General features: G+C 41.5%; 1 protein-coding gene and 1 long non-coding RNA gene across 7 annotated transcripts in view; one reads left to right on the top strand and one right to left on the bottom strand.

Moving 5' to 3' along the window:
* The first annotated feature begins 559 nt into the window (after positions 1-559).
* LOC127607333 (uncharacterized) lies at positions 560-7,960 on the top strand. The gene is made up of 3 exons (XR_007964060.1): positions 560-1,338; positions 4,775-4,887; positions 7,889-7,960. It is a non-coding gene; the product is annotated as an uncharacterized LOC127607333 (long non-coding RNA).
* A 4,987-nt stretch (positions 7,961-12,947) lies between these two features.
* LOC127607273 (SLIT-ROBO Rho GTPase-activating protein 3-like) overlaps positions 12,948-23,900 on the bottom strand; it is a 33,063-nt gene continuing 22,110 nt past the window's right edge. The window contains exons 12-22 of one of the 6 annotated variants that reach the window (XM_052075441.1): positions 22,758-22,860; positions 21,780-21,840; positions 21,093-21,170; positions 20,699-20,833; positions 18,852-18,957; positions 18,546-18,773; positions 17,712-17,803; positions 17,446-17,626; positions 17,103-17,246; positions 16,320-16,593; positions 12,948-16,083 (exon numbers count right to left, since the gene is read on the bottom strand). In XM_052075441.1, coding sequence (XP_051931401.1) covers positions 15,625-16,083; positions 16,320-16,593; positions 17,103-17,246; positions 17,446-17,626; positions 17,712-17,803; positions 18,546-18,773; positions 18,852-18,957; positions 20,699-20,833; positions 21,093-21,170; positions 21,780-21,840; positions 22,758-22,860 — 1,861 coding nt within the window. In that variant the 3' untranslated portion in view covers positions 12,948-15,624. The other 5 variants (XM_052075443.1, XM_052075442.1, XM_052075444.1 and 2 more) reach the window with 5 other exon arrangements.

Here is a 23,900-nt window from a genome sequence, read left to right as displayed (position 1 = left end):
CATGCAAGCTCTCTGATACATATTGCATATGTACAATCAATATGCATATCTATGTCTGTCTGTCTGACTGTCTCTATTGGTTTAGCTGTCGACAGTGAACAAAAATGAGTGTTGAATTTACTCAATTTTGTATCATCAGGTAGTCTCACAAAATGAAATCATCTGGTTGCAGATAGATGTGAAGTAGATGTACAAAATGTTTCTGGATCCATATTATTTCATTTCGTGCAATCGCATGACGAAATAAAATTGAGTAAATTCAACAAAAAAAAAAGGTTGTTTTTAAACATAAATACTCTTTGGCCTCCTCTCCCGAAAAAAAGTGCTTAAATGTGACCTGTGTTTTTAGATATCCTCCTCATGAAACAAGTGGTCATCTGAGAAAATTTCATTCAGAAAAAGATTTACAGGCAATCAAAAGTTCTTAGAAGAGGCGATGCAGTTGAAAAGAGAAAAATCAGAAACTTGGCTCAGGAAAAAAGACCACAAATTGGAAAGGGTCTATGTTTTGGCTATTTATCTTCATATTTTCTCCACTTTATTCTATTTATATCATGGGTGTCAAACTCATTTCACAGTGTGGGCCACATACGCACTCTGTAGATGTCAAGTGGGCCGAACCATTAACATTATACCATACTGTGCTATGAATCACCAACATATCATCATTTTGGTCTCAAGAAGCATTGATTGGCGCTTTCATCTCATTTGCTACGTTGGGTCGATCGCAGTAACAGACGGGGACTGCTATTTTCTTCCCCTATCAAAACAATGTTGTCTTCTGCTGTGATCAAAACAGTATGCCTATGCCCCCTAGCGGATAATCCACGAATTGCATTTTATTTAAAATATTCATTCTGTGTCTTTAATGCATTTTCTTCACTTTTAAATGATCCCGCGGGCTGGACCAAACCTCCTTGGGGGCCGATTCCGGCCCGCGGGCCGTCTGTTTGACACCTCTGATTTATATATACATTAGGGTCATGTTTTGTCATTTTTCATCCGTTCATCAATTTTTATTTCACTTCCCCCGATTGCAATCCAAGACACAAGGCCACATTCTTTTTTAATTTAAAAAAAAGAGGGCAAGAATAGAACTTACTTTCAAAGGTCATACAATAGACATTCATTGGATCCTAAAACGTAACGTTCCACCTGATATGGACTCCAACTGCGCACCCCAAACGCATCACCAGACTGGCATGTTGTGACAGTCAACCGTGATATAAGCGCAAGCGCCGCGGCACCGTGGGACTGACAGGGAGCCGGCAGAGGTCACGGGAAAATACATTCCGCTCTTTCTACTGCCGCGTGCGGCGTCTCTGAGCTCTTGCACAGGTATGAAAGCGGCGGCCCTTCCGTCTAACCTGAAGGATGTGTGTGGCGCCGGAAAGCTCACAAAGCGGGGTCATTTTAGTAGCTTGCGGGACCGCTGCAAAGCTAAACAAACGCTCTCGCTAACAGTTAGTCTCTTTCACTCACACGCCTGTTGTGTGTACGAAACGGCAAAGCGCATGAGCTCATGTTATTTCCCGTCTCGTATTATATTCAATATACTGTATTGTCATCGCCGCAATGTGAAAACATACGAGTTCTCTTTCAAACACGAAGGGGAATTTAATCTCATTTTAACTACGAGGAGTAAATATGATGTCGTTGTGGACTAAGAGGCCACATTCATGTTGTGTTCATAAATGTTTATGCAGTGAATTGAAAGCAGGAGCGGTCTCAAATGCAGACACGTAGGTGGTCAACGTGCGGCTCACGGGCTTGATGACACTCCGAGGATCACCTTTAAAAATATAGAAATGAAATAGTTTTGAAGCATAAATAAACACTCACCATTTTGTAGGAGACTGGACTGTCTTGTTCAATGTTATTTATTCCTTTGTTGTGAATGTTGTGAATTTTGTGATTTCCTCACTTGATTTTCTGTTCTGATGGATTATTTTTGATTTTCTTCGTGTCATTGAAGTTATCGTTAATTTACGATTTTCGGAGGCGGTCCTTGAACGTCTCTCGAAACGAACGCAAGAAGAGAAGGCATGGAGAAGGCGAAGGACGTGCCTGTATTGGTTGACATTGTGAAAAGCATTAATAAACGTATAAATAAATTAATAAATAAAGCATTAATAATACGTTCTAAAAAAAAACAACACCGCAACTCTCCTTTTTCAGAGCTGCAACAAATTGATTATACAACATTTAAGTATATTTGTAGTCTGTTGCTGTAGGAAATCCATTTGGGATGAAAACAACTTTTTTCTTAGAATGCTTGATTGATTGAAATGCACACATAACAATTTTTGTCATCAAATATTGTCGTGTGTCCATCTTATAGGTATACACATTCTCCCAAGTGCTTCAGTCAGAAAAGCGCACCCTGTTGGTTAACAAGCCACTTACAGTCAAACCTTGGTTTTCGAACGTCTCTGTTCTTGACCAAAACGGTTTTCGACCATTCATTCATTCATCTTCCGAACCGCTTGATCCTCACTAGGGTCGCGGGGGGTGCTGGAGCCTATCCCAGCTGTCTCCGGGCAGTAGGCGAGGGACACCTTGAATCGGTTGCCAGCCAATCACAGGGCACACAGAGACGAACAACCATCCACGCACACACTCACACCTAGGGACAATTTAGAGTGTTCAATCAGCCTGCCACGCATGTTTTTGGAATGTGGGAGGAAACCGGAGTACCCGGAGAAAACCCACCCAGGCCCGGGGAGAACATGCAAACTCTACACAGGAAGGCCGGAGCTGGAACCGAACCCGGTACCTCTGCACTGTGAAGCTGACATGCTAACCACTGGACTACCGGGCCGCCCACCAAACATTTTGAATTTTTTATGCCTAGGATTACGAGCGAAAATCGGTTCTCGACCAAACTGAGCGCACTTGAATGCGCCACTTGACTCCTCTTGCCTTCCTTACACAAGAAAGTGACGCTTCCTCGTGTAGCGTTCCATTGTGAGCAGACGTATTCAATAAAGATTTTTTTTTTTTTAAAGAGCGTGGTTTCAGTTTTCGAACAGCCTTCTGGAACAGATTATGGTCGAAATCCAGGGTATGACTGTACTTTAAAAAGTTGCTTGACGGCTCATTTGGAGAAATCTTCAACATTATGCTCACTTTGCAAAGCCAAATTTCACCCTTTTCTGCACCCTGTAACCTGATAACATGAACTGTCTACTGCAGTTACAAATTCAACAAATTACATTTTGCTTTTTGTTACACCCCTCATACAAAGTAGATATTGATAGGAGTACCACAGGCACTGTGAGGGGGAGAAAAGCAATGATGGTTTTAAGGGCCTATGACTGACAGGAGCCCTGCAAAATATTATTCTCAATATGTTGTGTTGAAGTGGCAGTTGCCCAAATCCCATGCAATTATCATCAATAGTAGATGATAATGACATACAACTTTTCCTTAACTTTTTAAGGGGTACACCCAACATCAACATCCCAAAGGATTTGGTGCACGTCATCTCTCACCCCATGTGTCGAAATAGCCGCAGCTTACTTAAAAAAAAAGTCCAAACAATGACTTCATGATGAAGCATCCAAAGATGGTGACAACATTTGATGAAAAAAATAACGCATCACTGCACCAAATTACTATTTTGCTACAGTACATTGCTTCAAGGTGACACATATGCACAACAGTTGGAAAGGACATAACGTGCAGAGCTAAACAAATAGCAAGTTGTTTTTATGATGTGCTCACTTGGCTTGGCTGTGGAGGGGGTTGAGGGGTGGGGGCACTCCAAAAAGTTGGCATGGATTCTCAAACCACAACTGAATTTTGGTGAATGGTTTGATGTTTGAATTTTTGTCATGCGAGTCAAACTGTCAGGTACATCTCAATAAATTCAAGACATAATGGAAAACTTCAGTCATTCAATTACAAAAAAAAAACCCCTTCACTCTGTTATATGGATTTACCACGCAGAGTGAATTAATTTCTATTTTAATGTTATTCTAAAGATTGTACCTAATAAAAAAAATCCCCCAATTTACCATCTTAATAGACAATGAAAAAGGTTTTTCATTTAAATATTTGCTTGAGATTAATATTCTGAAATGTATTTTTCGGTATGCGGTGATTCAACATTACGCTGGAGTGCGCCTTTTTGAATTATCGATTCAAACGAACAAATCTCCAATATCATAATTGATGAAACTGCACCCAGATTATTTTTTTAATCGGAAACATTGCTTGCCACGACTTTATTAAGTGTTCAAAAGGACTTTAGCAGTTATTAGATGAGCTATTGCGAAAGCAACGTCCCGGTTGCCAACTGGTGCTTTCCCCCCTTTTGCCAGTGAAATAATAGCACCAAGAGCACATAGCTAAAATGATCGTTTATAATAAGACTTCCGTTGGTTAACAATAGCAGTGCCTGGGGTCCACAGAACAAGAGACCAGACAGATAAACAGGAGCTTGATGGCACAAACTGAGCCCACAATTATCGTGGGAAACAGTCTTTTATTTGTGCTTTAATGCATCATTAATAAAAATATTTAGATTGGCTTTTCAAGGTAAACAATGATTTGATGATCCTTGTTCTTTTGTGCTTCCTCCTTTTCATCAATTTTGCTGCTGTAAATTGCGAATTTCTCCCATTGTGAGACAAATAGTCCTCCCCCGTCTTTTTCTTCTTTTTTTCTTTTCATTTAATTCTAACTGGTGTTCAATTCATGTTTTGTCGCATGGGTGCAGTTGTGAGTCAGCCAAACCTAAAACCATCCAAAATATTTTTTCCTCCTGTAGAATCAACATGCGCGGAGAAAAAGCAGACCAAAACTGTGATGTCGAACAGTGTTGTTGCAATGTGATGACAGCACTTATTGCACGGTGGCCTGATAAGCAAATAAGCGACAAAAGTAAGCATCCGTACTAAGACCACATCTGTTTTTTCAGCCCGTTCACCTCTTACTTATGCCCTCAAATGTTTCCCATATGCTCCATTAAACTTTTCAAAGATAACAGCGCATAGTGCCTCCTCTTCTTCTCCTTCTAGTGCCATCTGCCTTCCTCTTCGACCACTTCAACTATTCAAAAACACGTTTGTTTTAAGATAAGATTCCAAAAACCTTTATTAGTCTCGCATTGGAGAAATTCTCAATTCACAGCAGCAAATTTGTATGTTCGTTGTCCGTTCGTCCGTTATTCGTCCGTTCAGTCATTGTTCGTTGTTCGTTCACTCATTCGTTATTCATTCGTTGTTCGTTCGTTGAGGTGCGGAGACAAAAATTGGTTTGACAATAGCGGGCGGCATCCAGTTTTATCCTGTTTCAAATTTACTTTTACCCATCATAAGGTGAAAAAGCTACTAACCCCCTAAAGAAACATTAATAATAAAATTATAGTCATTAAATAAAACAAAAGTACAAATACCAATCTAATACAAAACACAACATGTAAAAAAAACTACATCTTAATACAATAGGTGGAATAAAAAACAAAACTATCTGCATGTGAACGATTTCTTTGCGCCATCCACAATCACTTTTGGAGGACAAATCAGTTGTTCTTCCTGATATGCTGTCTTCGATTGGCGGACCAACCCCTCCCCTGGTCGCCAGACAGTCACAGGGCACATCGAGAGACAAACAATAATAAAGCCCCGCAATAATACACGCCACCACTGACTGGGAACCGATCCCACGCTGCTCACACACAAGTCAGGCGAGTGTACCGCTACACCATCAGCGACTAATACGGAAAAAACCCCCCAACAAACTGATTCATTCGATAAAAATGCCATCTGGCAATGTCACGATTGGGAATGATTTGGGACCTCTTGTCCTTTTATGATCAAAATTAACCACAGAGCCTTGGGGTTGTTAACGTTTCTAATTTGTTTCTTCCTGACGTGGAAACGCTGATTATGTGTGTTTGTTTGCTCCGTTGCATGAGAAACTGAGGAAGCTTCGACAAGTGGTTCAGATGTAATTGGTGTGATGATGATTGATCAAGAGAAGCGGATTAGTTCGATTGGGAGCACATGCAAGCAAAAAGAGGATGTTTGGTGTTGAAAAATGTTTTTTTTTTTGTAAAGCAAGTAAAATTAGAAATGACTGTAAAATCTCTCCCAGATGGCCGCCATGTAAGACTATGACTACTCGTGTAAATACCGGAGAAGATTATGACTTTGTTCAGGGTTGATTTATCATCAAATATTGAGCGATAAGATGTCTCGTGAAATTTCATTGACACTTGTCCATGAAGCAAAGAAATGCAGTTCATATTTTGCAGAGTCTGACAAATTGAATTAAATTGTTTTCAATTAAAACATTTTTTGAATGTAATGATAATGCAGGCGGCTTGGTGGTGCAGTGGTTAGTGTGTCAACCTCACAGTCGAGAGGTCGTGGGTTCGATCCGGGCTCCGGCCTTCCTGTGTAGAGTTTGCATGTTCTCCCCGGGCCTGTGTGGGTTTTCTTCGGGTACTCCGGTTTCCTCCCACATTCCAAAAACATGCACAGCAGGTTGATGAAACACTCTCAATTGTCCCTCGGTGTGAGCGTGAGTGCGGGTCGTTGTCGATCTCTGTATGTGACCTGCGATTGGTTGGCAACCAGTTCCGGGTGTCCCCCGCCGACTGCCCGAAGTTAGCTGGGATCGGCTCCAGCATACGACCCTTGTGAGGATAGAACAGATCAGAACATGAATGGGTTCTTATTCTTAGTGGTGTCAGGTTCTTTACATGTTCAATTTTGAGTTCTTTCTTTGCCTCTCTTATGGTGCCATCACAAAAAACAAGGCAAATGCAGTTAATACGACTGCACTGAAGATTGGCGAGATGTCACCGTCATCAATCTATGCGGATTTTGGCTAATTTAAAAAAATGAATTGAATTCCCAATTGTGCGCCCTGATGGCAATTCGGTGACGGAAGTTGTCACGTAGTATGTAGCAATAATGCCCAAGGGACCAAAGCGATGGCGCACAGGTGAAGTGGAGCTGGGAGAGAACAAAGAAAGACGGGAAGTCAAACAAACTGAGAACACGTCAGTGACGTTTAAAATGAAGTCAAAACAGGAAAAAACACAAGATTGCTGAGTTCCTCCTTTGTGGCAACTCAAGTGGCAAAGCCTTCCCCAAAAGTGATTTTCAACATGTCACTGGTTGTTCCGCATCGCTATCAATAGGCCTCACCTTGACGGCAGCCTGCTTCTTTCGAATCCGGTTCTGACCTTTCCTGTGAGACCTGAACCTTTGCGCTCCTTGCCTTTTCCTCCCTCGCTCTCGTGAAATCAAGAGGAACTTTCAAGGAATGTTTCACCGGAATTGTTGCAGACCTGCCAAGCGACACGATTGCATGTAGCGTCCATACTTGGGCCATTGAAGTCTTTGGTGTCCCTGTCGAGTGATCACCTTCAAATGGACATAACCTGATTTAGAGTCAAGCAATGATACTTGTTAATGACTTGAGTATGTTATTTATTTATTTATTTTTTTACGGAAGGACAGCAGGGTCTATCTTTTCATTCACACAGTTGCTTAATGATCTCATCCAATGTCTCTTTTATTAGCCTCAAGCTCAAATGTTTGGCTGATTGCTTCAGATATTTACTTTCATTAACAATGTTCTGTTCCAATGAACTGACATTAGATAAAGAAGTAAGAGTATTTTGTTGACAGTTGTATGCCTTTCCATTTCTTTTTTACTTTGCAAAAAAAGAAAATCATGAGAGGAGCGAGCGGTTTGCAATGGTCGACAACTAGTGTCTGTGCGCGCGTGCGTGTGTTGCGTGTCTGCCGTTCAAGCTCGGACTGCCACCGCACAATGATATCTTTCAAGCGCGTTTCTGGTAAGAAAAAAGTGTGAACAGACCAGAAAAAAATCTGAGCTCATAGATTTATTTTTATCGTCCATTCAGCAATCCAAGAAATCAAACAACCGACCAACCAACCAACCAACCAACAGACCCACCAACGAACCAACCAACGAATGAACGAACAACGAACCAACCAACCAACCAATAGACCCACCAACCAACCAACCAACCAATGAATTAACGAACAAACCAACCAACCAACCAAACAATGAATGAACGAACAACGAACAAACCAACCAACCAACCAATGAATGAACGAACAATCCAACCAACCAACCAACCAACAACGACTGAATAAACAATGAACAACGAACAAACAAACATCATCAAACAATGACATCACTTCCAACATCCCCCATCCATCCATTCATCCATCCATTGTCTGTTCTGATTATCATCATGAGGGTCGCGGGTGTGCTGGAGGCCTCGGGTAGTAGGCGGGGGACACCCTGAACTGGTTGACAGCCAATCGCAGGGCACACATAGACAAACAGTCATCCGCGCTCACACTCACACCTAGGGACAATGTGGAGTGTCCCAATAACCTGTCAATTAGGAAAGGGAGGAAACTGGAGCACCCGGAGAAAATCCACATAGGCACGCGGAAAACATGCAAACTCCACACAGGATAGCCAGGGCCAGATTTGAACCCAGGATATCTGCCCTGTGGGGCTAACCAGTTGTCCAGCGTGAACGACTCTTATTTTTTTAATCACTGTTTACTCTTTTTAATTTCACTAATGCAAGATTATTCAGAGTAGTGTGTTTCGACTCGTGCTGGCACATACAATACATTCGCGGTTGAATAATCTTTGGGTTTAGCTCCCTTTGAAAGTGAAATCCAAACTCACTGGACTTTACAAATGTATTATATTAGATTGAAAAAAAAGGGGCGGCCTGGTAGTCCAGTGGTTAGCACGTTGGCTTCACAGTGCAGAGGTACCGGGTTCGATTCCAGCTCCGGCCTCCCTGTGTGGAGTTTGCATGTTCTCCCCGGGTCTGCGTGGGTTTTCTCCGGGTGCTCCAGTTTCCTCCCACATTCCAAAAACATGCGTGGCAGGCTGATTGAACACTCTAAATTGTCCCTAGGTGTGAGTGTGAGCGTGAATGGTTGTTCGTCTCTGTGTGCCCTGCGATTGGCTGGCAACCGATTTAGGGTGTCCCCCGCCTACTGCCCGGAGACAGCTAGGATCGGCTCCAGCACCCCCCGCGACCCTAGTGAGGATCAAGCGGTTCGGAAGATGAATGAAAAAAAAGTATAAGCCATTGTAACATTAAAATACAAATATTTGGCTCATCAGCAAGACATCGAAAACATGCTGGGTACGGGGCATTTGAGGTCACCCCTGTACGAAAGGGAGACAATACAACACCAGCGGTACGCATACAACACTTGGCAAATTACATTTTGCAGACGCGGTCGTGATGTATGCGCTACATCCGGGTTTACATCACAATGTCTGCATGCAGGATGTGAGGGATAAAGTCGAGCTCCGTCATGATTCTGCTGGAAACATTGAAAGGAGACCTGCCGGGTCAGCTCGCTTGTTGTCAAAAGGATTAGTCTGACTTGTCAGATAGACTTCATGTTTTTCTTCTTTCTTCCCTCCAAATTTTGCTGCTGTAAATTGCGGATTTCTCCATTGTGGGACAAATAAAGGTTTTATTATCTTATCTTAGCATTCTTTGGTTCTAATTCATTTCCTCAAGACCTCTGAGGTCTTGACAAGCACGTGGAAAAAGTCCCACTGTGCCTTTGGACGGCTTCTCCTACGTGGCGAGCGGCCCACTTTAAAAGCCATCTGACGTCTCCAATTGACTTTTTGGGCTTAGGAATGCAATGCTGCTCAAATGATAAACACTTTGCGAGAATATTCGTGCGGTGGTGCTGGGAATATTTTCTATTTGCTTTTTTCCATTGGTCACGGACGTCGCAATCAAGCAGCGACCGCTCTGGATCGAAAATAGAACATCAGTAAGAAAGCAAGGCTACAGTTTTATTCACACGCGGTTACCGTAAGCTTTCTATGTTGACATAGGAAGAGCTCAGAGTGAGCAAACAAACTGGACCCCCCCCCCCAATACACTATTCCATAAGTAACGCATTACAATGGTCATGTGGGAACAAGATCCGACATCTGCGTCTCATCCAGACACAGATGATAGCCATGAAATCTGATGACGCTCCGGGCATTGCCGAGAAGGCAACATTCTTGGAGCTGCTGGGGAGATTTACAAGAGTTTATCCATATCCAATGGCTCACGGCCATTTACATAACATGCATCTATTCCACATGGAAATCATAGAAGCCATCATGCGAGAAGACATTTAAAAATCCCAACAGAATATTGTGCCCGCATGTTGATACGTCGTCTAAGCATACCTGCTTACCGAACATGGAGAACACACAAACACATTTTTGAAACATGCCGATAATTTTGAGGCTAATTCATCAAACCCAGAAGTCTGTTCCAAGGTGGCAAAAGCATTCAAACTCATACCGTATGGGTTCTTGTTTAAAAGGAGAAATATTAATTTTCAAGTACAGATTGAAATGCACCCAAATACTTTTATTAGTCGAAGCATCACGTTTATTTTGTGCTCTTCCATTTTCCCCCCAATTTAAAGCCATTTTCACTGTGTTGAAAAAGTTGATCGAATGTGCCAGATGATTTCACAAGAATTATTATCTTCAAATCAAAACTGCCATACTTGGACCTGGGAACCAAAAAGTCCAATTGAAAATCTTTTCAAATGTCATTTTTGAGGGAAAAAAAGTAAATCCGAACTTTTAAGTTCTGTAAAATTGGAACCTTTTTTTGAGTGTGTGTGTGTATATATATATATATATTACTCTTTATTTATAAACTAGAAATTGTAAAGGCCTTAATAGGAGAAAAAGTTGCCCCGCTTTAGTGCTTCTGAAGAAAATTGCAAGTAAGGACATATTTGAGAGCGTGCATACCTCACTCAAGACAGCAAATCTGCATTTGATTGAATAATACCACAAAAGTGGATAACGCTCGTGCACAATAACACGGCACAGGATTTGGTTGTGTAGACAGATGTTCCCTCATAATGCGTGTGTTTACAAACTACTGATCCTCTTAATCAATTGTTTTTTCTTCATGGTAAATTGCCCGAAAATACAATTTGTAGTGACCAATGGTTTCGTGCATGGTGGCCATTTTTAACGTGCTAACTTTAATTTTGCATTCCAAATTTATAAGGTTTACTTTTATGGCACACCTGTTATTTTGTTGATTTAATTGTTTCCTTCTCACGTCATTAGTGTTACATAATGTGGATAACTTTTCTCATGATGCTCTAAATCAGGGGTGCCCATTAGGTAGATCCTGATCTACCGGTAGATCTAAGACAGGTCCCAAGTAGATCCGAGGAGTGTCGAGGAGAAAAAACAAAAAAAAACAACAACCATTTGTGTGTCTTTGTACATGTTAGTAATATATATATATGTTTTGTGTTAATGTATGCTGCGCCCTAATCATCCTATCAGTCTCATTTTCACCCCAAAAATTTTTAAAAATAAAATAAAACAGGTAAATCTTGAATTTACGGTGGCGCGTGATTACGTCACCGGAAGTTGCACTCAGCAGTCTGCAAATTGCAGCTTGTAATCATAGCTGTTGCGCTCTATCTTTTATCGTCATTATTCTCATTCAGAGTTTGCTCCGTGTACAATTCACCGAGGGCAAAGAATAGGAATCTCGGAGAGCCCAGGGAAGCACTTTAAAACTGTACATGTGAGCTACGATAGTTAACAGGCTGCAAAAGTGCATTGCATGCCTCCGTTTTAGGCTGTTTCTCATCATGGCGTACATGTGTGCGTGTGTGTGCGCGCGTGCCGGTAAGGGTAGATCCCGGGAGGTTAGTTGATCGAGAAGTAGATCTTCTGTCCAAAAAGTTTGGGCACCCCTGCTCTAAATGAATATCTGCTGTTTTTGCAAACGTTTATGGATAAAATCCAGTCATCAGTTTGAGTCCTGAATGGAAAAAAGTATGAAAATCTATGAAATTCTGACAGTGATGATCATTGTGGGAAACCTTTAGAATCCAATCTTCATTTATAGCAAAATCAGAATCCAAATGTAATGCAAATTAAATAAATCTAAGTTTACATCAGTAGATTTTATTTGTTATTATGATCAAAATGCTTTGAGTAGTGTTATGGAAGTGATTTCAGTGTCGCAGGAGGACAATGTCTCCATCTGAAGAGCAGGATGGGAGCTGCGTCCTGAGTCTGTTGCATTTAAACTGCCTTTAAATGTAAATAAAATTAATACTTTTTTCATTTTGAATCGTTGTTTTATCCGTAGTTGTCTTCTATATGTAATGGTTAGAGAATAATTGACTTTCAAATGTGCATATGTATACTATAGTTTTTTTTCCTTCCAAAAAAGTATTACTATAATCACAATAGATCATAATTTTTTTATAAATCTATATGATAGCTGTCAAACGATTACCATATTTAATCTGATTAAAAACACAACTGTCATAATTAACTCATAATTAATCATGATTACTCACATTTTTTATCAATTCTGAATTTCCTGATATTTTCCCCAATTTTAATGCTCTCATCAACATGGAATCATTGGAAAATGTGTGAGTAATCACGATTAATTATGAGTTAATTATGACAGTTGCGTTTTTAATTAAATATTTTAATCGTTTGACAGCTCTAATATATATATCAAGAGAGAGCGCGAGATACTGTATGAGCTAGAGACAGCCCTTTCTTTAGTGTGATGCTGTATATATTTTTATTGTCCTTTTTATGTATATTATGTTCAATTGTCAAAAGTTCTATTTGTATTTACTTTATTTCAACTGTGGTTTTATTAAAGTGCTCTACAAATCGAAGTAAGGTCACTTGAGTTGAATCGATAATATAGTAAGTATCCTTATGTACGACATAGCATACAAATTTGCACCAATCAATAAAAAACGTTTTTAAATGTATAAAAGCTATATAGATGTAGCTTGGCAATACATAATTATTCTATTTAGTCAGCAGTGAAATGGCAAAATGGTTGAAAAATCTACGTGTGGTTGCAGACAAACAATGTGACAATGTCCCCCGATGTATTCTTTAATTAATGCTTGTGCAAGGATAAGAGTTACAAAAAACATCTACAGACTAGAGATGATAATATATCCTGTTCCTATTATACATTGTTATTTATACAAGTCATCATGTCAACAGCATTTACGTATTTGATCAAACGTACCTGTTACAATTGAAAAGATATCGTGATCATCCTTGCATGACGGATGACGAAGCGTAAACTGGCTCATCTAAGGGGAAACCGTGTGCGATCTATGACGACACAGCCCCAAGTTTTATTGATGCGCTAGTATCAAGTTTCTAGAAAAAGACAAAGAAAAAAAAGAAACAACACGAACGCAGCACAATTCCCGCAAGTATTTTAAGTGTGTTAGTTCATTGCAGGAAGTCGACTAGTTTGCAGATTGTTTTCCTAGTATATATTATTGAAATATGACTTTGCCATTTCCTTCATTTTCTATGTAAAAGTTACAGGAATGCCATCTGTGGTTAACCCTTTACAAAGTGCCAATGTTCTTGAGATGTTTCTAATAAATACCTTAAGCAAACACACACACACACGTTTTGATTGTGCTCGGTCGGTCCATCGAAAGGTAAAGGGAGCAGCCCACTGGTGCTAACATGCTATCACACTGTTTGCTGAGATGGTAAAACTGGCGTAAACCAACTGGTAACTTTTGTGCTTGAGATGCTGAAATTGGCAATGTACAGTATGAGTGACAATCACATTTACATTGTACAAGATTTCCTCAAATAGCGGCCAGGGGAATTCATTGACTCAACTACAAAGTACGAGACATTGATTCAACTCAACAACCCTAACGACCAAGTGGCATGAAAAAAAATTGACACTCCCGGTTGAAAGGACAATGGCCCCAACCCACCTTTGTTGTTGGTTTTTTTGTTGTTCCTTTTATATTTAATCACGACTGCTAGCATTGCGTACTATGCTAGGCTGTCATGCTTTTTCTATGGTGCTGATGTGCCAGCTACTCGGGGAAAGGAGTTCACGTCTTCAGGTGGGACTAATTGAAGCACATCTATTAAAATGGAGGCCACTATTTGAGGTGCGTCAGTACGCATCCGTCTTGAGTTAATAAAAGCAGTCTGCTCGATCAATGAAGCCCATTTGTTTTTCCAAAAATTTTGTTTGTGTGTGTGTGTAAAATTCTATTCAGCTGCCATCCACATGGTCTTACCGGTTAAATATTTCCTACTAACACTGGAGGGAGCCACAATTCAAATCCACCACAGCATTTATAATATGCAGCAACCTCATTGCAAGTCAAAGTTCCAGCCACCTTCATTTAAACCGTGCAGTTGTTTTGTTGAGCCACACACTGGCTAGTAGGGATGTTCCAATCACGTGATTTTAAACTGATCGTGGATAGGAGAGAAAATATTGTTTTGTTTTTTTACTTAATTTTATGAAATTTACAAGGTCACAAAGTGACCAATTAATCCAAAGCAAAACAAATCTTATCAAATGGAAAGGTAATAGCATACATGACAAAATGTTTTGCGGTTTATGCAGTTTGCAAAAAGCAATTGGCATTGATTTAGTGGAACGGCCCAGATAATATAAATACTGTTTATATGTAATAACGAGTGGTATAAGAAAAAACACATAGAATAGGAAAATTGTTTTTCATTTGACAAACCAAATCAAATCGCTACATTTTAAAATTGTGGCGTCCTTCAAGTCAAGTCAACAGTATTTATAGAGCACACCAATCGGTTGTCTGTTAAACTCTTCACGATGTACTGATTGAAATAAAGGGAGCTAGTCGGGATGTCCCGATTGCACTTTTTATGGCACCCGATCCCACCCCATATATCGAGATATGTATCGGAATCGTCTTTTATATGCGATGTACACCAGTTATAAATCACTTTGACGTTGGTGATGATTATTGAACGTAATTGATTTGGACAGTTATGGATTTGGAGATCTTTTACATGTTGCGTATGAATAAACATGACTAAAGCTACAAGTGTACCATTTCGACTTGAAGCTTAAAGCAGCTCAAGCAAATCGTTCCATTTTAAAATCGTTACATCCTTCAGACGTCATATTGAAAATTAAATCTTATCGTCTTTTGTGGAGCGATGTACACCTATATTGATTTTCATGTAACATATGTACGCATTTAGATATACCTAAATGCATGTTTGTATGTACATTTCGATTTGGACGCATGCTAATTTTTTTTCCCCAACGCATTGCCAAGGTAACGGATCAGTACTCTGTATCTGCAGATACTTAAAACCAAAGAATCTTACTCGGGTGCCATAAAAAGTGCAATCGGGACATCCCTACTAGCTCCCTTTAATTCAATCAGTACATCGTGAAGAGTTTAACAGACAACCGATTGGTGTGCCACTTCTTTGCCTCACACTGGCGAGGGCAGAAAAGTCTCAGCTCACAGCATGCGTGTACCCTCATAAAGGTCACCAACGTGATCCATATTATTGGGGAACAAAAGGATTTTCCAGTGCATCCATTTTAAATTCCGCATCTGTGCTATATTAGTGTTCTATTTGACAGCTTAAGTCAAAGTGTGAGTGGAAATTCGTCAAAAACCAGCAGTTGGAGTGACCAACTACAGATTTAGTGCCGTTTCAGTTGAGTGAAGGCGACCGGATGCTCGTTCGCAATTCTTCATTTGTGTCAGACCGCTGCTCCTACACGTGACCCTGTTTGTCTGAGGACGAGGATGAAGTGGACGGGGAAGGGGAAGGAGCTTTAGGAAAAACCCTGTCCGTGGGAGTCATGCCCGGACTGCCCAGACCTGATGAACTGGAGCTGCTGGATCGGTGCGGCCCCTGAGTGAGCATGGGAGCCGGCCGGACCGGTCTGACGGGCGGCGGCCTGACAGGCGCGTTGGGCCTGCGCACCGCCAGAGCGGGTTTGAACGTGGTCATGGTTTCAGAGGAGGAGCTACTGCTGCTTCGCCGCTGGGCCGCCTCGGGATCTCTGATGGCCATGGTGTGCAGGGGGCTTCCGGGGACGTCCTGGCTACCGCCGGGGTGTTTGAGAGGTTCCAGCGTGTCCAGGACAACATCAGGAGCATGTTTGGCAACATTCTGTCGCTCCAGCTCACACAGCTCATGGAGGGCTGTGTTCATTGTTTTCTCAATGTCCTGACAAACGAGGTTGAGGGAGAAAATAATGCAAATATTTATAAACCGATGCTAGCAGGCGCTAGGGCTGAACAGTTAATCAAAGTCAAATCGACATGGCAATTTGTAATTTTCAACCATTCGGCGTTAGCAGGAGGCTTGATTTAAATTAATAACGTTCCAGGGTTTCTCAAACCTTTCGAATCCAGGGACTCCCCAGAGAGACGGACAATCCGCGAGTACCTATCACCACTCACCTCAGCGAGCGCTTCCGCCTCCAGGGCTTTGTGGTCTCCCACGCTGGTGTGCCGAGTGGTGACGGGAGACGAGCGCTGAGGGTGTCCGGCGGCCCCGAAGGTGGCGAGTCGCCGCTTCTCCGGACTGTCTGTCGGGCCCCTGCTCATGGCAATTTTGTGAGGGCTGCAGGGCCGAGGCGCGACCCTCGGGGGCCCGTCGGCAGTTCTGGTGGGGCTGTGGCCGTCGCCGTTCCTGTGGCGTTGAAGCGGCACTCCATCCGGCCGCACTTTAGCCCTAGAAAGGTTCATTTGAAATCGGTTCATTGCTCTGGTTTTAGGTGGTACAGCACACACATAGACAAGTGGGCCAAATATTTCCTATCTCACGAGCAGTGTCAGCAAAAGCTTGAGAATGGTTGGGCCAACAATTACAAATATTATGTGATAATATTTACAATCACAAATTGCGATGTGGTCAACACCGAGTTCCACCAATGCACTCACTGACTGTGACGTGAAATATAATCGCAGTCAATGAGGAAGTGACATGATGCTGTTGACTCACAAGGTATTCACCAGTAAAAATAACAAATGGAAGAGTTTACAAACACAATGGCGCCAACAATTAGCCTAACTTTTTCTACTTCACTGACACAACTTTGTATGTCTGGATGGACTCCAGGACTACGGTTAGTCTCACAAGTCAGTTTTGGTGTGATAGCATGTGCTGAGCGTGCTGTTGGTCGGTCATCTTAAGTACGCCACACACTATAACAGAAGTACTTTTTTCTAATTTTAACTCACCTTCCCATCGGTGCCCCATAGCGATGTTCCAAAGGGTGTTCAGAAAAAGACTGGTGCTCATGCCTGGTTGACGATCGGTCCTCATGGTATCCGCTGCTGCTCTCACTGTCAGTCCTTTGTATGCTTTCTGAGAATGCATCATCCCTGTTTCCCCCCAAAAAATAAAAGCAAAAACATTGCTTTTTCCTCTTAAGCGGGGTATCATTTTGTAAAGTTCTGAACTGCTCCAACTATTTTCTTCAAGAGCCCCAAAAATGCTAAACAGCTGGTCACTTGCACATCGTCATGTATGTCTGGATGAACATTTTTTTTTCTTCAAGAAAGCAAAAAACATTTTACGTACATGTCCTGCACCACAATGTACTGGTGTGGGATGAGGCCGTCCACCCCGTTATGTCGACCCTCCCACCAGTCCTCGGAAGCTCGTAGGTAAAGTAACAACGAGGCTCCTTTCTTGAAGGAAAGCTCTCTGGGAGTTCGGCCCACATAGTCAAACTTCGCGATGGCTTCTATCTGCTCCAGCTCTGCCAAAAAACAAGTAATTCAACCAAATCAGATCCAACACTAATAAGACGAATGATAAACGGAACTGAATGTGTGTGTGTGCACTTCTCAGGTGTGACTCACCGTCATCACTGGTGTTCGGTCCGGTACCGTTGTCCACCTCATCAAGAGCACCGGCGTCACTGTGTGGGCTCTCACTGTGTGTAAAAAAAAATTATAAAATAAAAGATGGAATCACATCATATAAAGAGAAAGAAAACAACCATTTTATTGAACAACTGGGATGAAAAGTAATGTCCATTCGCTGCAAGGTTTTGAATTTCTGTCAAAACTTTCAGGGACAGCAATTACTACAGTGGACAGCTTATCATGATATCAGGTTATAGTACACAAGTGATTAAGAGCAATTATTGTCATCCCTCGTTTATCACGGTTAATACAACCACCCGCGATAAACGAAAATCCGCGAAGTAGCGACCAATAAACATGTACAGGTAAAAAAACAATCTATATACCGGTATATTATTATGATTTTTCTTTTTTAAGTTCGCAAAAAGCTGCAAAACAACAGCGAGTCACATAGAGCAACATATACAGTACTGTACTCCATGGATATGGATTAAAAAAAAAACAAATTCAAATGAATGCGTTTGAAAAAATCCGAGATGCACTGAAGCCGTGTAGCTTTTATTCTATGCGCCTTATAATGTGGTGTGCCCTATAGATGGAAACCGTTTGAAAATAGACCATTCACTACTCTGAAGATGTCGATAGTGCGGAAAATACATTTGTTCTTCTCTTTGTTTTGAATATCTTTGAGTATCTCAACCTTTCTTTTAACTTTTAACTGTATTTTTGTAAGTCTTGATACATTTTCGTGTCAATTTGAGCATTGCATTATTTATTGCCACATGTTGGACACCTTCCCTTCAAACTCACCAGTATTCCTCGCCTCCGGCCATGCACTTCTCATAAACAGGTCCCTCCAACTCACGCTGGGGTGGGAATATGGCTTCATGGTGAATAATGATAGTCTTAATGACTTCGTTAACATGCGCCTGGCAGGCAACCGGATCCTGGTCCTCCGGTATGGGCATCAGCGTGGGGCCAAAGCAAATGGCCAGGTTGTAAGGGTCCATCATGTTTTCGTCACTGTACTGGGATAGACTGAAGGGGCAGAGGCAATTAGCGCCACCGCAGAGCTGTCACTCAGCGGAGGAGCACACTTGCTGCGAGGCGACTCACTGATTTAGAAAGGCGAACAGGTATCTCATGACGATGACCACAGGCGGCTGGAGAGTGGCAATAATCTGCTGCAGGTGATGAGCTCTATCAGAACCAAAGTCCAGCTCTGAAAAACAACATCAGCTAGAGAAGTCAGCTCCACCAAAGGCTTTGTCACCTGCAATAGCAATGAGTGAACGGCTAAAAAAGGACGACATTCATTCTGGATGTGACTTAAATCTTAAATGTGAATTGCCGCATGTGATCCATATTGGAGAGAATGTCCGTTTTTGGTTATATGGTAAGTTTGTTACGTTCAATTTACTGACAAATGAAAAAAATTTGGAGGAGATTTCGAGCGTTGGGTTTTATCTGAATTTGTTCAAATGAAATACAAATTAACATTGGTGACCTTGCAAAGATAGGTGTTTTTCAAACAAACAAAAAATTCGAACATAAACCAAATGTGAGTTATTACAGATCTGAGTGGAAAATAAGTAACGGTAAGTAGGGCCACACTGGAGAAAAAAAAAAAAAATTATATATATATATATACACACACACACACACACACACACACACACACACACACACACACACACACACACACACACACACACACACACACACACACACACACACACACACACACACACACACACACACACACACACACACACACACACACACAACTACGGCCCGCATTTGGTCCGGCCCCCCTGAACAATACCAGAAAGTCTTTTGATTTATTTTTCATCTATGTATATTTGTATTTTATCATAAAATTTTGCTTTTGCAATAAAATATTCATTGGTTATGAACTATTTTCATGATTTACTATTAGCTAGTAACAATTTCATCAACACATATAACGTGACATTTGTTCCATCCTTCTGCGGTCTGTGCCGTTATCTGGCAACCCCAGAAAAAAAATCCTAAACCCTTCCCTCTCAAAGAGAACGTAATCATGGCGAAAAGGTGAGGTAAGAGGAAAAAAAAATATTCAGAATACAGGGAATTTAACCCAAAATGGAGAAACTATTTTTTTTTCAATGCAAAGAAAAGATTGTCTGTCTCATCCGTCGGTGGCGGTATTCAAAGAATACAATCTGCGGAGACACTATGAATCCCGTCACAACAAGTACGATTTTTTGCATGGGCAAATGAGAGCAGACAAACTGTCAACGCTAAAAAGAGGAACGTTAGCTCAGCAAAATACATTTGTACGCCAAGCTCAGCTGAACCAGCCATCTGTTCGTGGTAGCTTTCGGTTTGCTCAACTGATAGCAAGCAGCGGTAAGGAGAGTTTGTCAATAAATGCATGAATGCCGTCGCGGAGGTGGTGTGTCCCGAGAAGAAAGACGTCTTTAATACCGCGGGTGTATCAAAAAAAGTTATTTGATTTTGTGTGGGTTTCTGGGAAACAATACATTTTTACGTCTAGGTACTCTTGCAGTCATACTTTTGCTGTTACAAACTGACCCCGGCACACCCTGAACTTTTCGCATCAGAGAAGCGAAAAGTTATGTGTCCCTCACAGGAAAAAGTTTGGGGACCACTGATATACAGTATATATATATATGAAACAAACTAAGGAAAACAAAAATGGAAAAATAGCCACTTATCTCGTTTCTTTTGTTGGTGTGAGAATTTTCACATTGCCATGTTAAAATTGCTGTTTTAGTCTTTTTCTTGAAAAAAAACTGCCTCACTTATGTAATTGGACTCCTCCCCACCCCCTTTCCTCCGAGTAATGCTTTACAGAGAAAGTCTGCCACTTTTAGAATGTTCAAAGAAACAAACAATGAGTGGCCTCCCAAAACCGAGTACAGCTTCATGCTTGACAAGTTGCCCGGAAGATGACTCACTCGTAGTGGATATGAGGTCAAGGAAATGCTCTTTAGGGAACAGCGGCTTCTCCAGGCCCCTAAAGTAGAGTTTAAGAACGCCGGCCACAGAGTTGATGTCATGATCCGACTGATCGTCCACCAGTGGATCTTCTCCTACAGATGCAATCAAACCTTCCTCTTAATCAACGTAACAAATAAAATTTGAGATTGTGTGTGGAATATGCCTGCTCATTTACTATCACGCCAAGATCTCATGCAAAATGCATCTACAAAGGTTGAAATATGCATTACAGTTGGTCCAAGCGGTGCTCTTTCTTGCTTTGCACTTGAGAGACCTTCGTTTTTTTTTTTTGTCGCGGACAAAATGCAATCTATAGACTCAGTTGAGATGGACGAAAAGACTGACACTGACCTCTTTCAAATGCATTTTTAATGTCGTTGACTTCCACTTGGGATCCTGGAACTCGAAATATACCCTGCTGCTGAAGTCCTGCGGAGAAACAAATCCTTTGGAGTACATTATAAAAGGACAAAAAAATCAACAACAACAACAAAAAAGTCAACCATCAGCTAGTGTACAAAAACGCATTATCTGACTTCTAATTTCTTTTTCAAGGGATATAACAGTTTGGAATTTTTCATTATAGTTAGTTTTTAAATAGTTTTTGACTTTTGGTTTTTCATTCATTTAATTCTAATTAGCTTTTAGCAAATATTTGATTTAGTTTCACTGCAATTCTCAAATAACTGTTTTGACCTTCCTTTATCCTGTATGGACATAGAGCAATACTAAAATACCAAAAATAAATGCATTTAATATAAACCCCGAAAGCTTATGTATGACATGAAATGACAACTAAAAACATTCTAGCTGCAGTTATAGTTTAGTTTTAAAAGCATAATCTGTCTTTTTTTTTTTTAAACAAACATTTTAACTTTATTTTGTTCACGACAATGTTTCTGGATTTGTTGTTTATTTATTATTATTAGTTGTCGGTAATTACACTAAGCTTGCAGATTTGGATGTGATCATTTTTCCCTATTCCAAACATTTATTTTTTAATCAAACTTTTCTCCCGAACACAACATGGGAACCCACCATAAAGATTGATGTATCGGACACAACTCTCAACCACCACTGGTATGGGCTGTCCCGAATCCTGCGGTCACATTCAAATTATTATCATCAGATGAATAATAAGTACATTGAATAAACCAAGTATTCAATATTCTTAATCAAATCATATGAAATTTTACAGCTGCAGAACAAAACTATGAAATGCAATGAATGTTATGATTTAAGTATGTCCACATAAAGGAGTATCAACAGAACAGAGGCCGAGAAAGTAGCAAAATGGTGATGCCACCCAGCTGAAGGACAGAGTACCTGAGTCCTGGATCGGACATTCCGTCTTCCCCTGGGCAGAGAGCAGTAAGGCATGTAGACAGTGGAAGAGAGGCGACAACAACCACAAACAAGTTAGTGAGGAAGACAGATCTCACAGTGAGAAAAAAAAAAAAAAAAGAGGAGGTCTGGAAATGCCAAAGCATCGATTCAGTGCCTTTTAGGGATGCGCACATGAGCACATTGCTTCGAGGAACTGGGGAGCTACATAGGAGAATACTCGTCTCAATTCAAAGCCTGCAGATGCTTTCGTTAGCACCATCCCGCAAATTACCTTTTAAAATGAGTTGGACTGAGGAAGTACCAAAACAGCAGAACAGATGCTGACTCTGCTCGCCATGTGTTTATTTCAATAGCCTAACACGGCTGGTGCACGGCCAACTGGCATGTTTCTCCAGCCAGTGGACTCAATTTTGCCAGGCCGACTGGGCCGAGAGCATTAAAAGCAAACTGCAGCTCCGCCTTTGGTCGATTTGCTGGTGCCTGATTTGATGAGGAGGCGGCGGGGAACAAGGGGACGAGCAAGAGAAGAGTCAGAGCGTGAGCGAGCCGAACGTATGAGTAAAAGAGTGGCCAAAAGGTGAGTGGAGAAAAACGACCACAACCCCAAAAGGGACCACCGACGAAATAGCAGAGCTCACCAAGAGACAAAGAGCACACGAGGGCTCGTACCTGGATGAAGGCCTCCATATTGCCGTTAAACAGCTTACGCCTAAAAATGGAGCGAGGTCTAGACTTCCGTATTCTCTGAGGTTTAGGGGGAAGTATGGGGGGCCTGGGGAGAGGGTGGGGGTGGGGGGTTGCACCGTTGGTATGACAATTATGAATAATAATGCAATTGCTATTCTGTACTAGTTCACAAACATCGCATCCGCCCCACATTGTTTACAAGTCCTCGACTCTCCGGTCTTGATTTGACTCCTGTCGGCAAGCTCATAAATGCTTTAATCAAGGAAAGTGGATATCCCACGATTTGACGTAATGTTCCAGATGGAAGCAAATAATTGCATTTATTTTTACAATGAGCGTGCCGTGACAGATCACCTTGCGTGCAACGGGAAATTACCCAAGTTCACGTAATTGGTTGGTCCATAAATGATTACGACTTTGCCACAAATAATGTTTCCTTGCTCATCTATCCATGCTAGCGACGTGTCCTGACAGGCACAATGGTGACATGCTCTCTCAGTAAATGGCAAAAGGCACAATTAACCTGTGTGACCTGCCGCAATTCACGCGACATTAATTCACATAAATCAAGAAACAGGCCCAGATTTCCAACTGAATTCCAGTTCAGCAATTTGTGAGTACCGGTAACTTAAGACGTCGTTATTTCATCACTATTCTTTTTGTGAAATGGATGTCTACAGTAAGGTTTGACCCATCCATCCATGTATCCATTTACTACAGACTACTGCATATTGTATTCGGATTGCAGGGACCAGGAGCCTATCACAGCTAACTTTTGGCTAAAGGCAGTCCATAGCCTCGATTGGTTGGTTGGTCGGTTAATGGAGCTTTCTAAAATTGTCACTTGGTGTGACTGTGAGTGTGAATGGTTGTTCGTCTATGTGTGCCCTGCGATTGGCTGGCAACCAGTTTTGGATGCTCCCCCGTCTAGTGACCGAAGACGGCTGGAAGGGACTCCAGCATGCCCGCGACCGTCGTGAGGATAAACGGCTCAGATAACGGATGGATGGATAGAAGGCTAATCTTTTTCATAGGTATCAGATTGCTTGCATATGCGACGGCCTTGCGACAAGGAAAAACATTTGGCAAATTGGAGGCATTCCAGTGCACTGTTCCAAATCGGAG

The sequence above is a fragment of the Hippocampus zosterae genome, chromosome 9, assembly GCF_025434085.1.
Source record: "Hippocampus zosterae strain Florida chromosome 9, ASM2543408v3, whole genome shotgun sequence".
Taxonomy (NCBI): Eukaryota; Metazoa; Chordata; class Actinopteri; order Syngnathiformes; family Syngnathidae; genus Hippocampus; species Hippocampus zosterae.
Note: the sequence above shows the minus strand (reverse complement) of the source record. Positions and strands in the feature narration are given on the sequence as shown.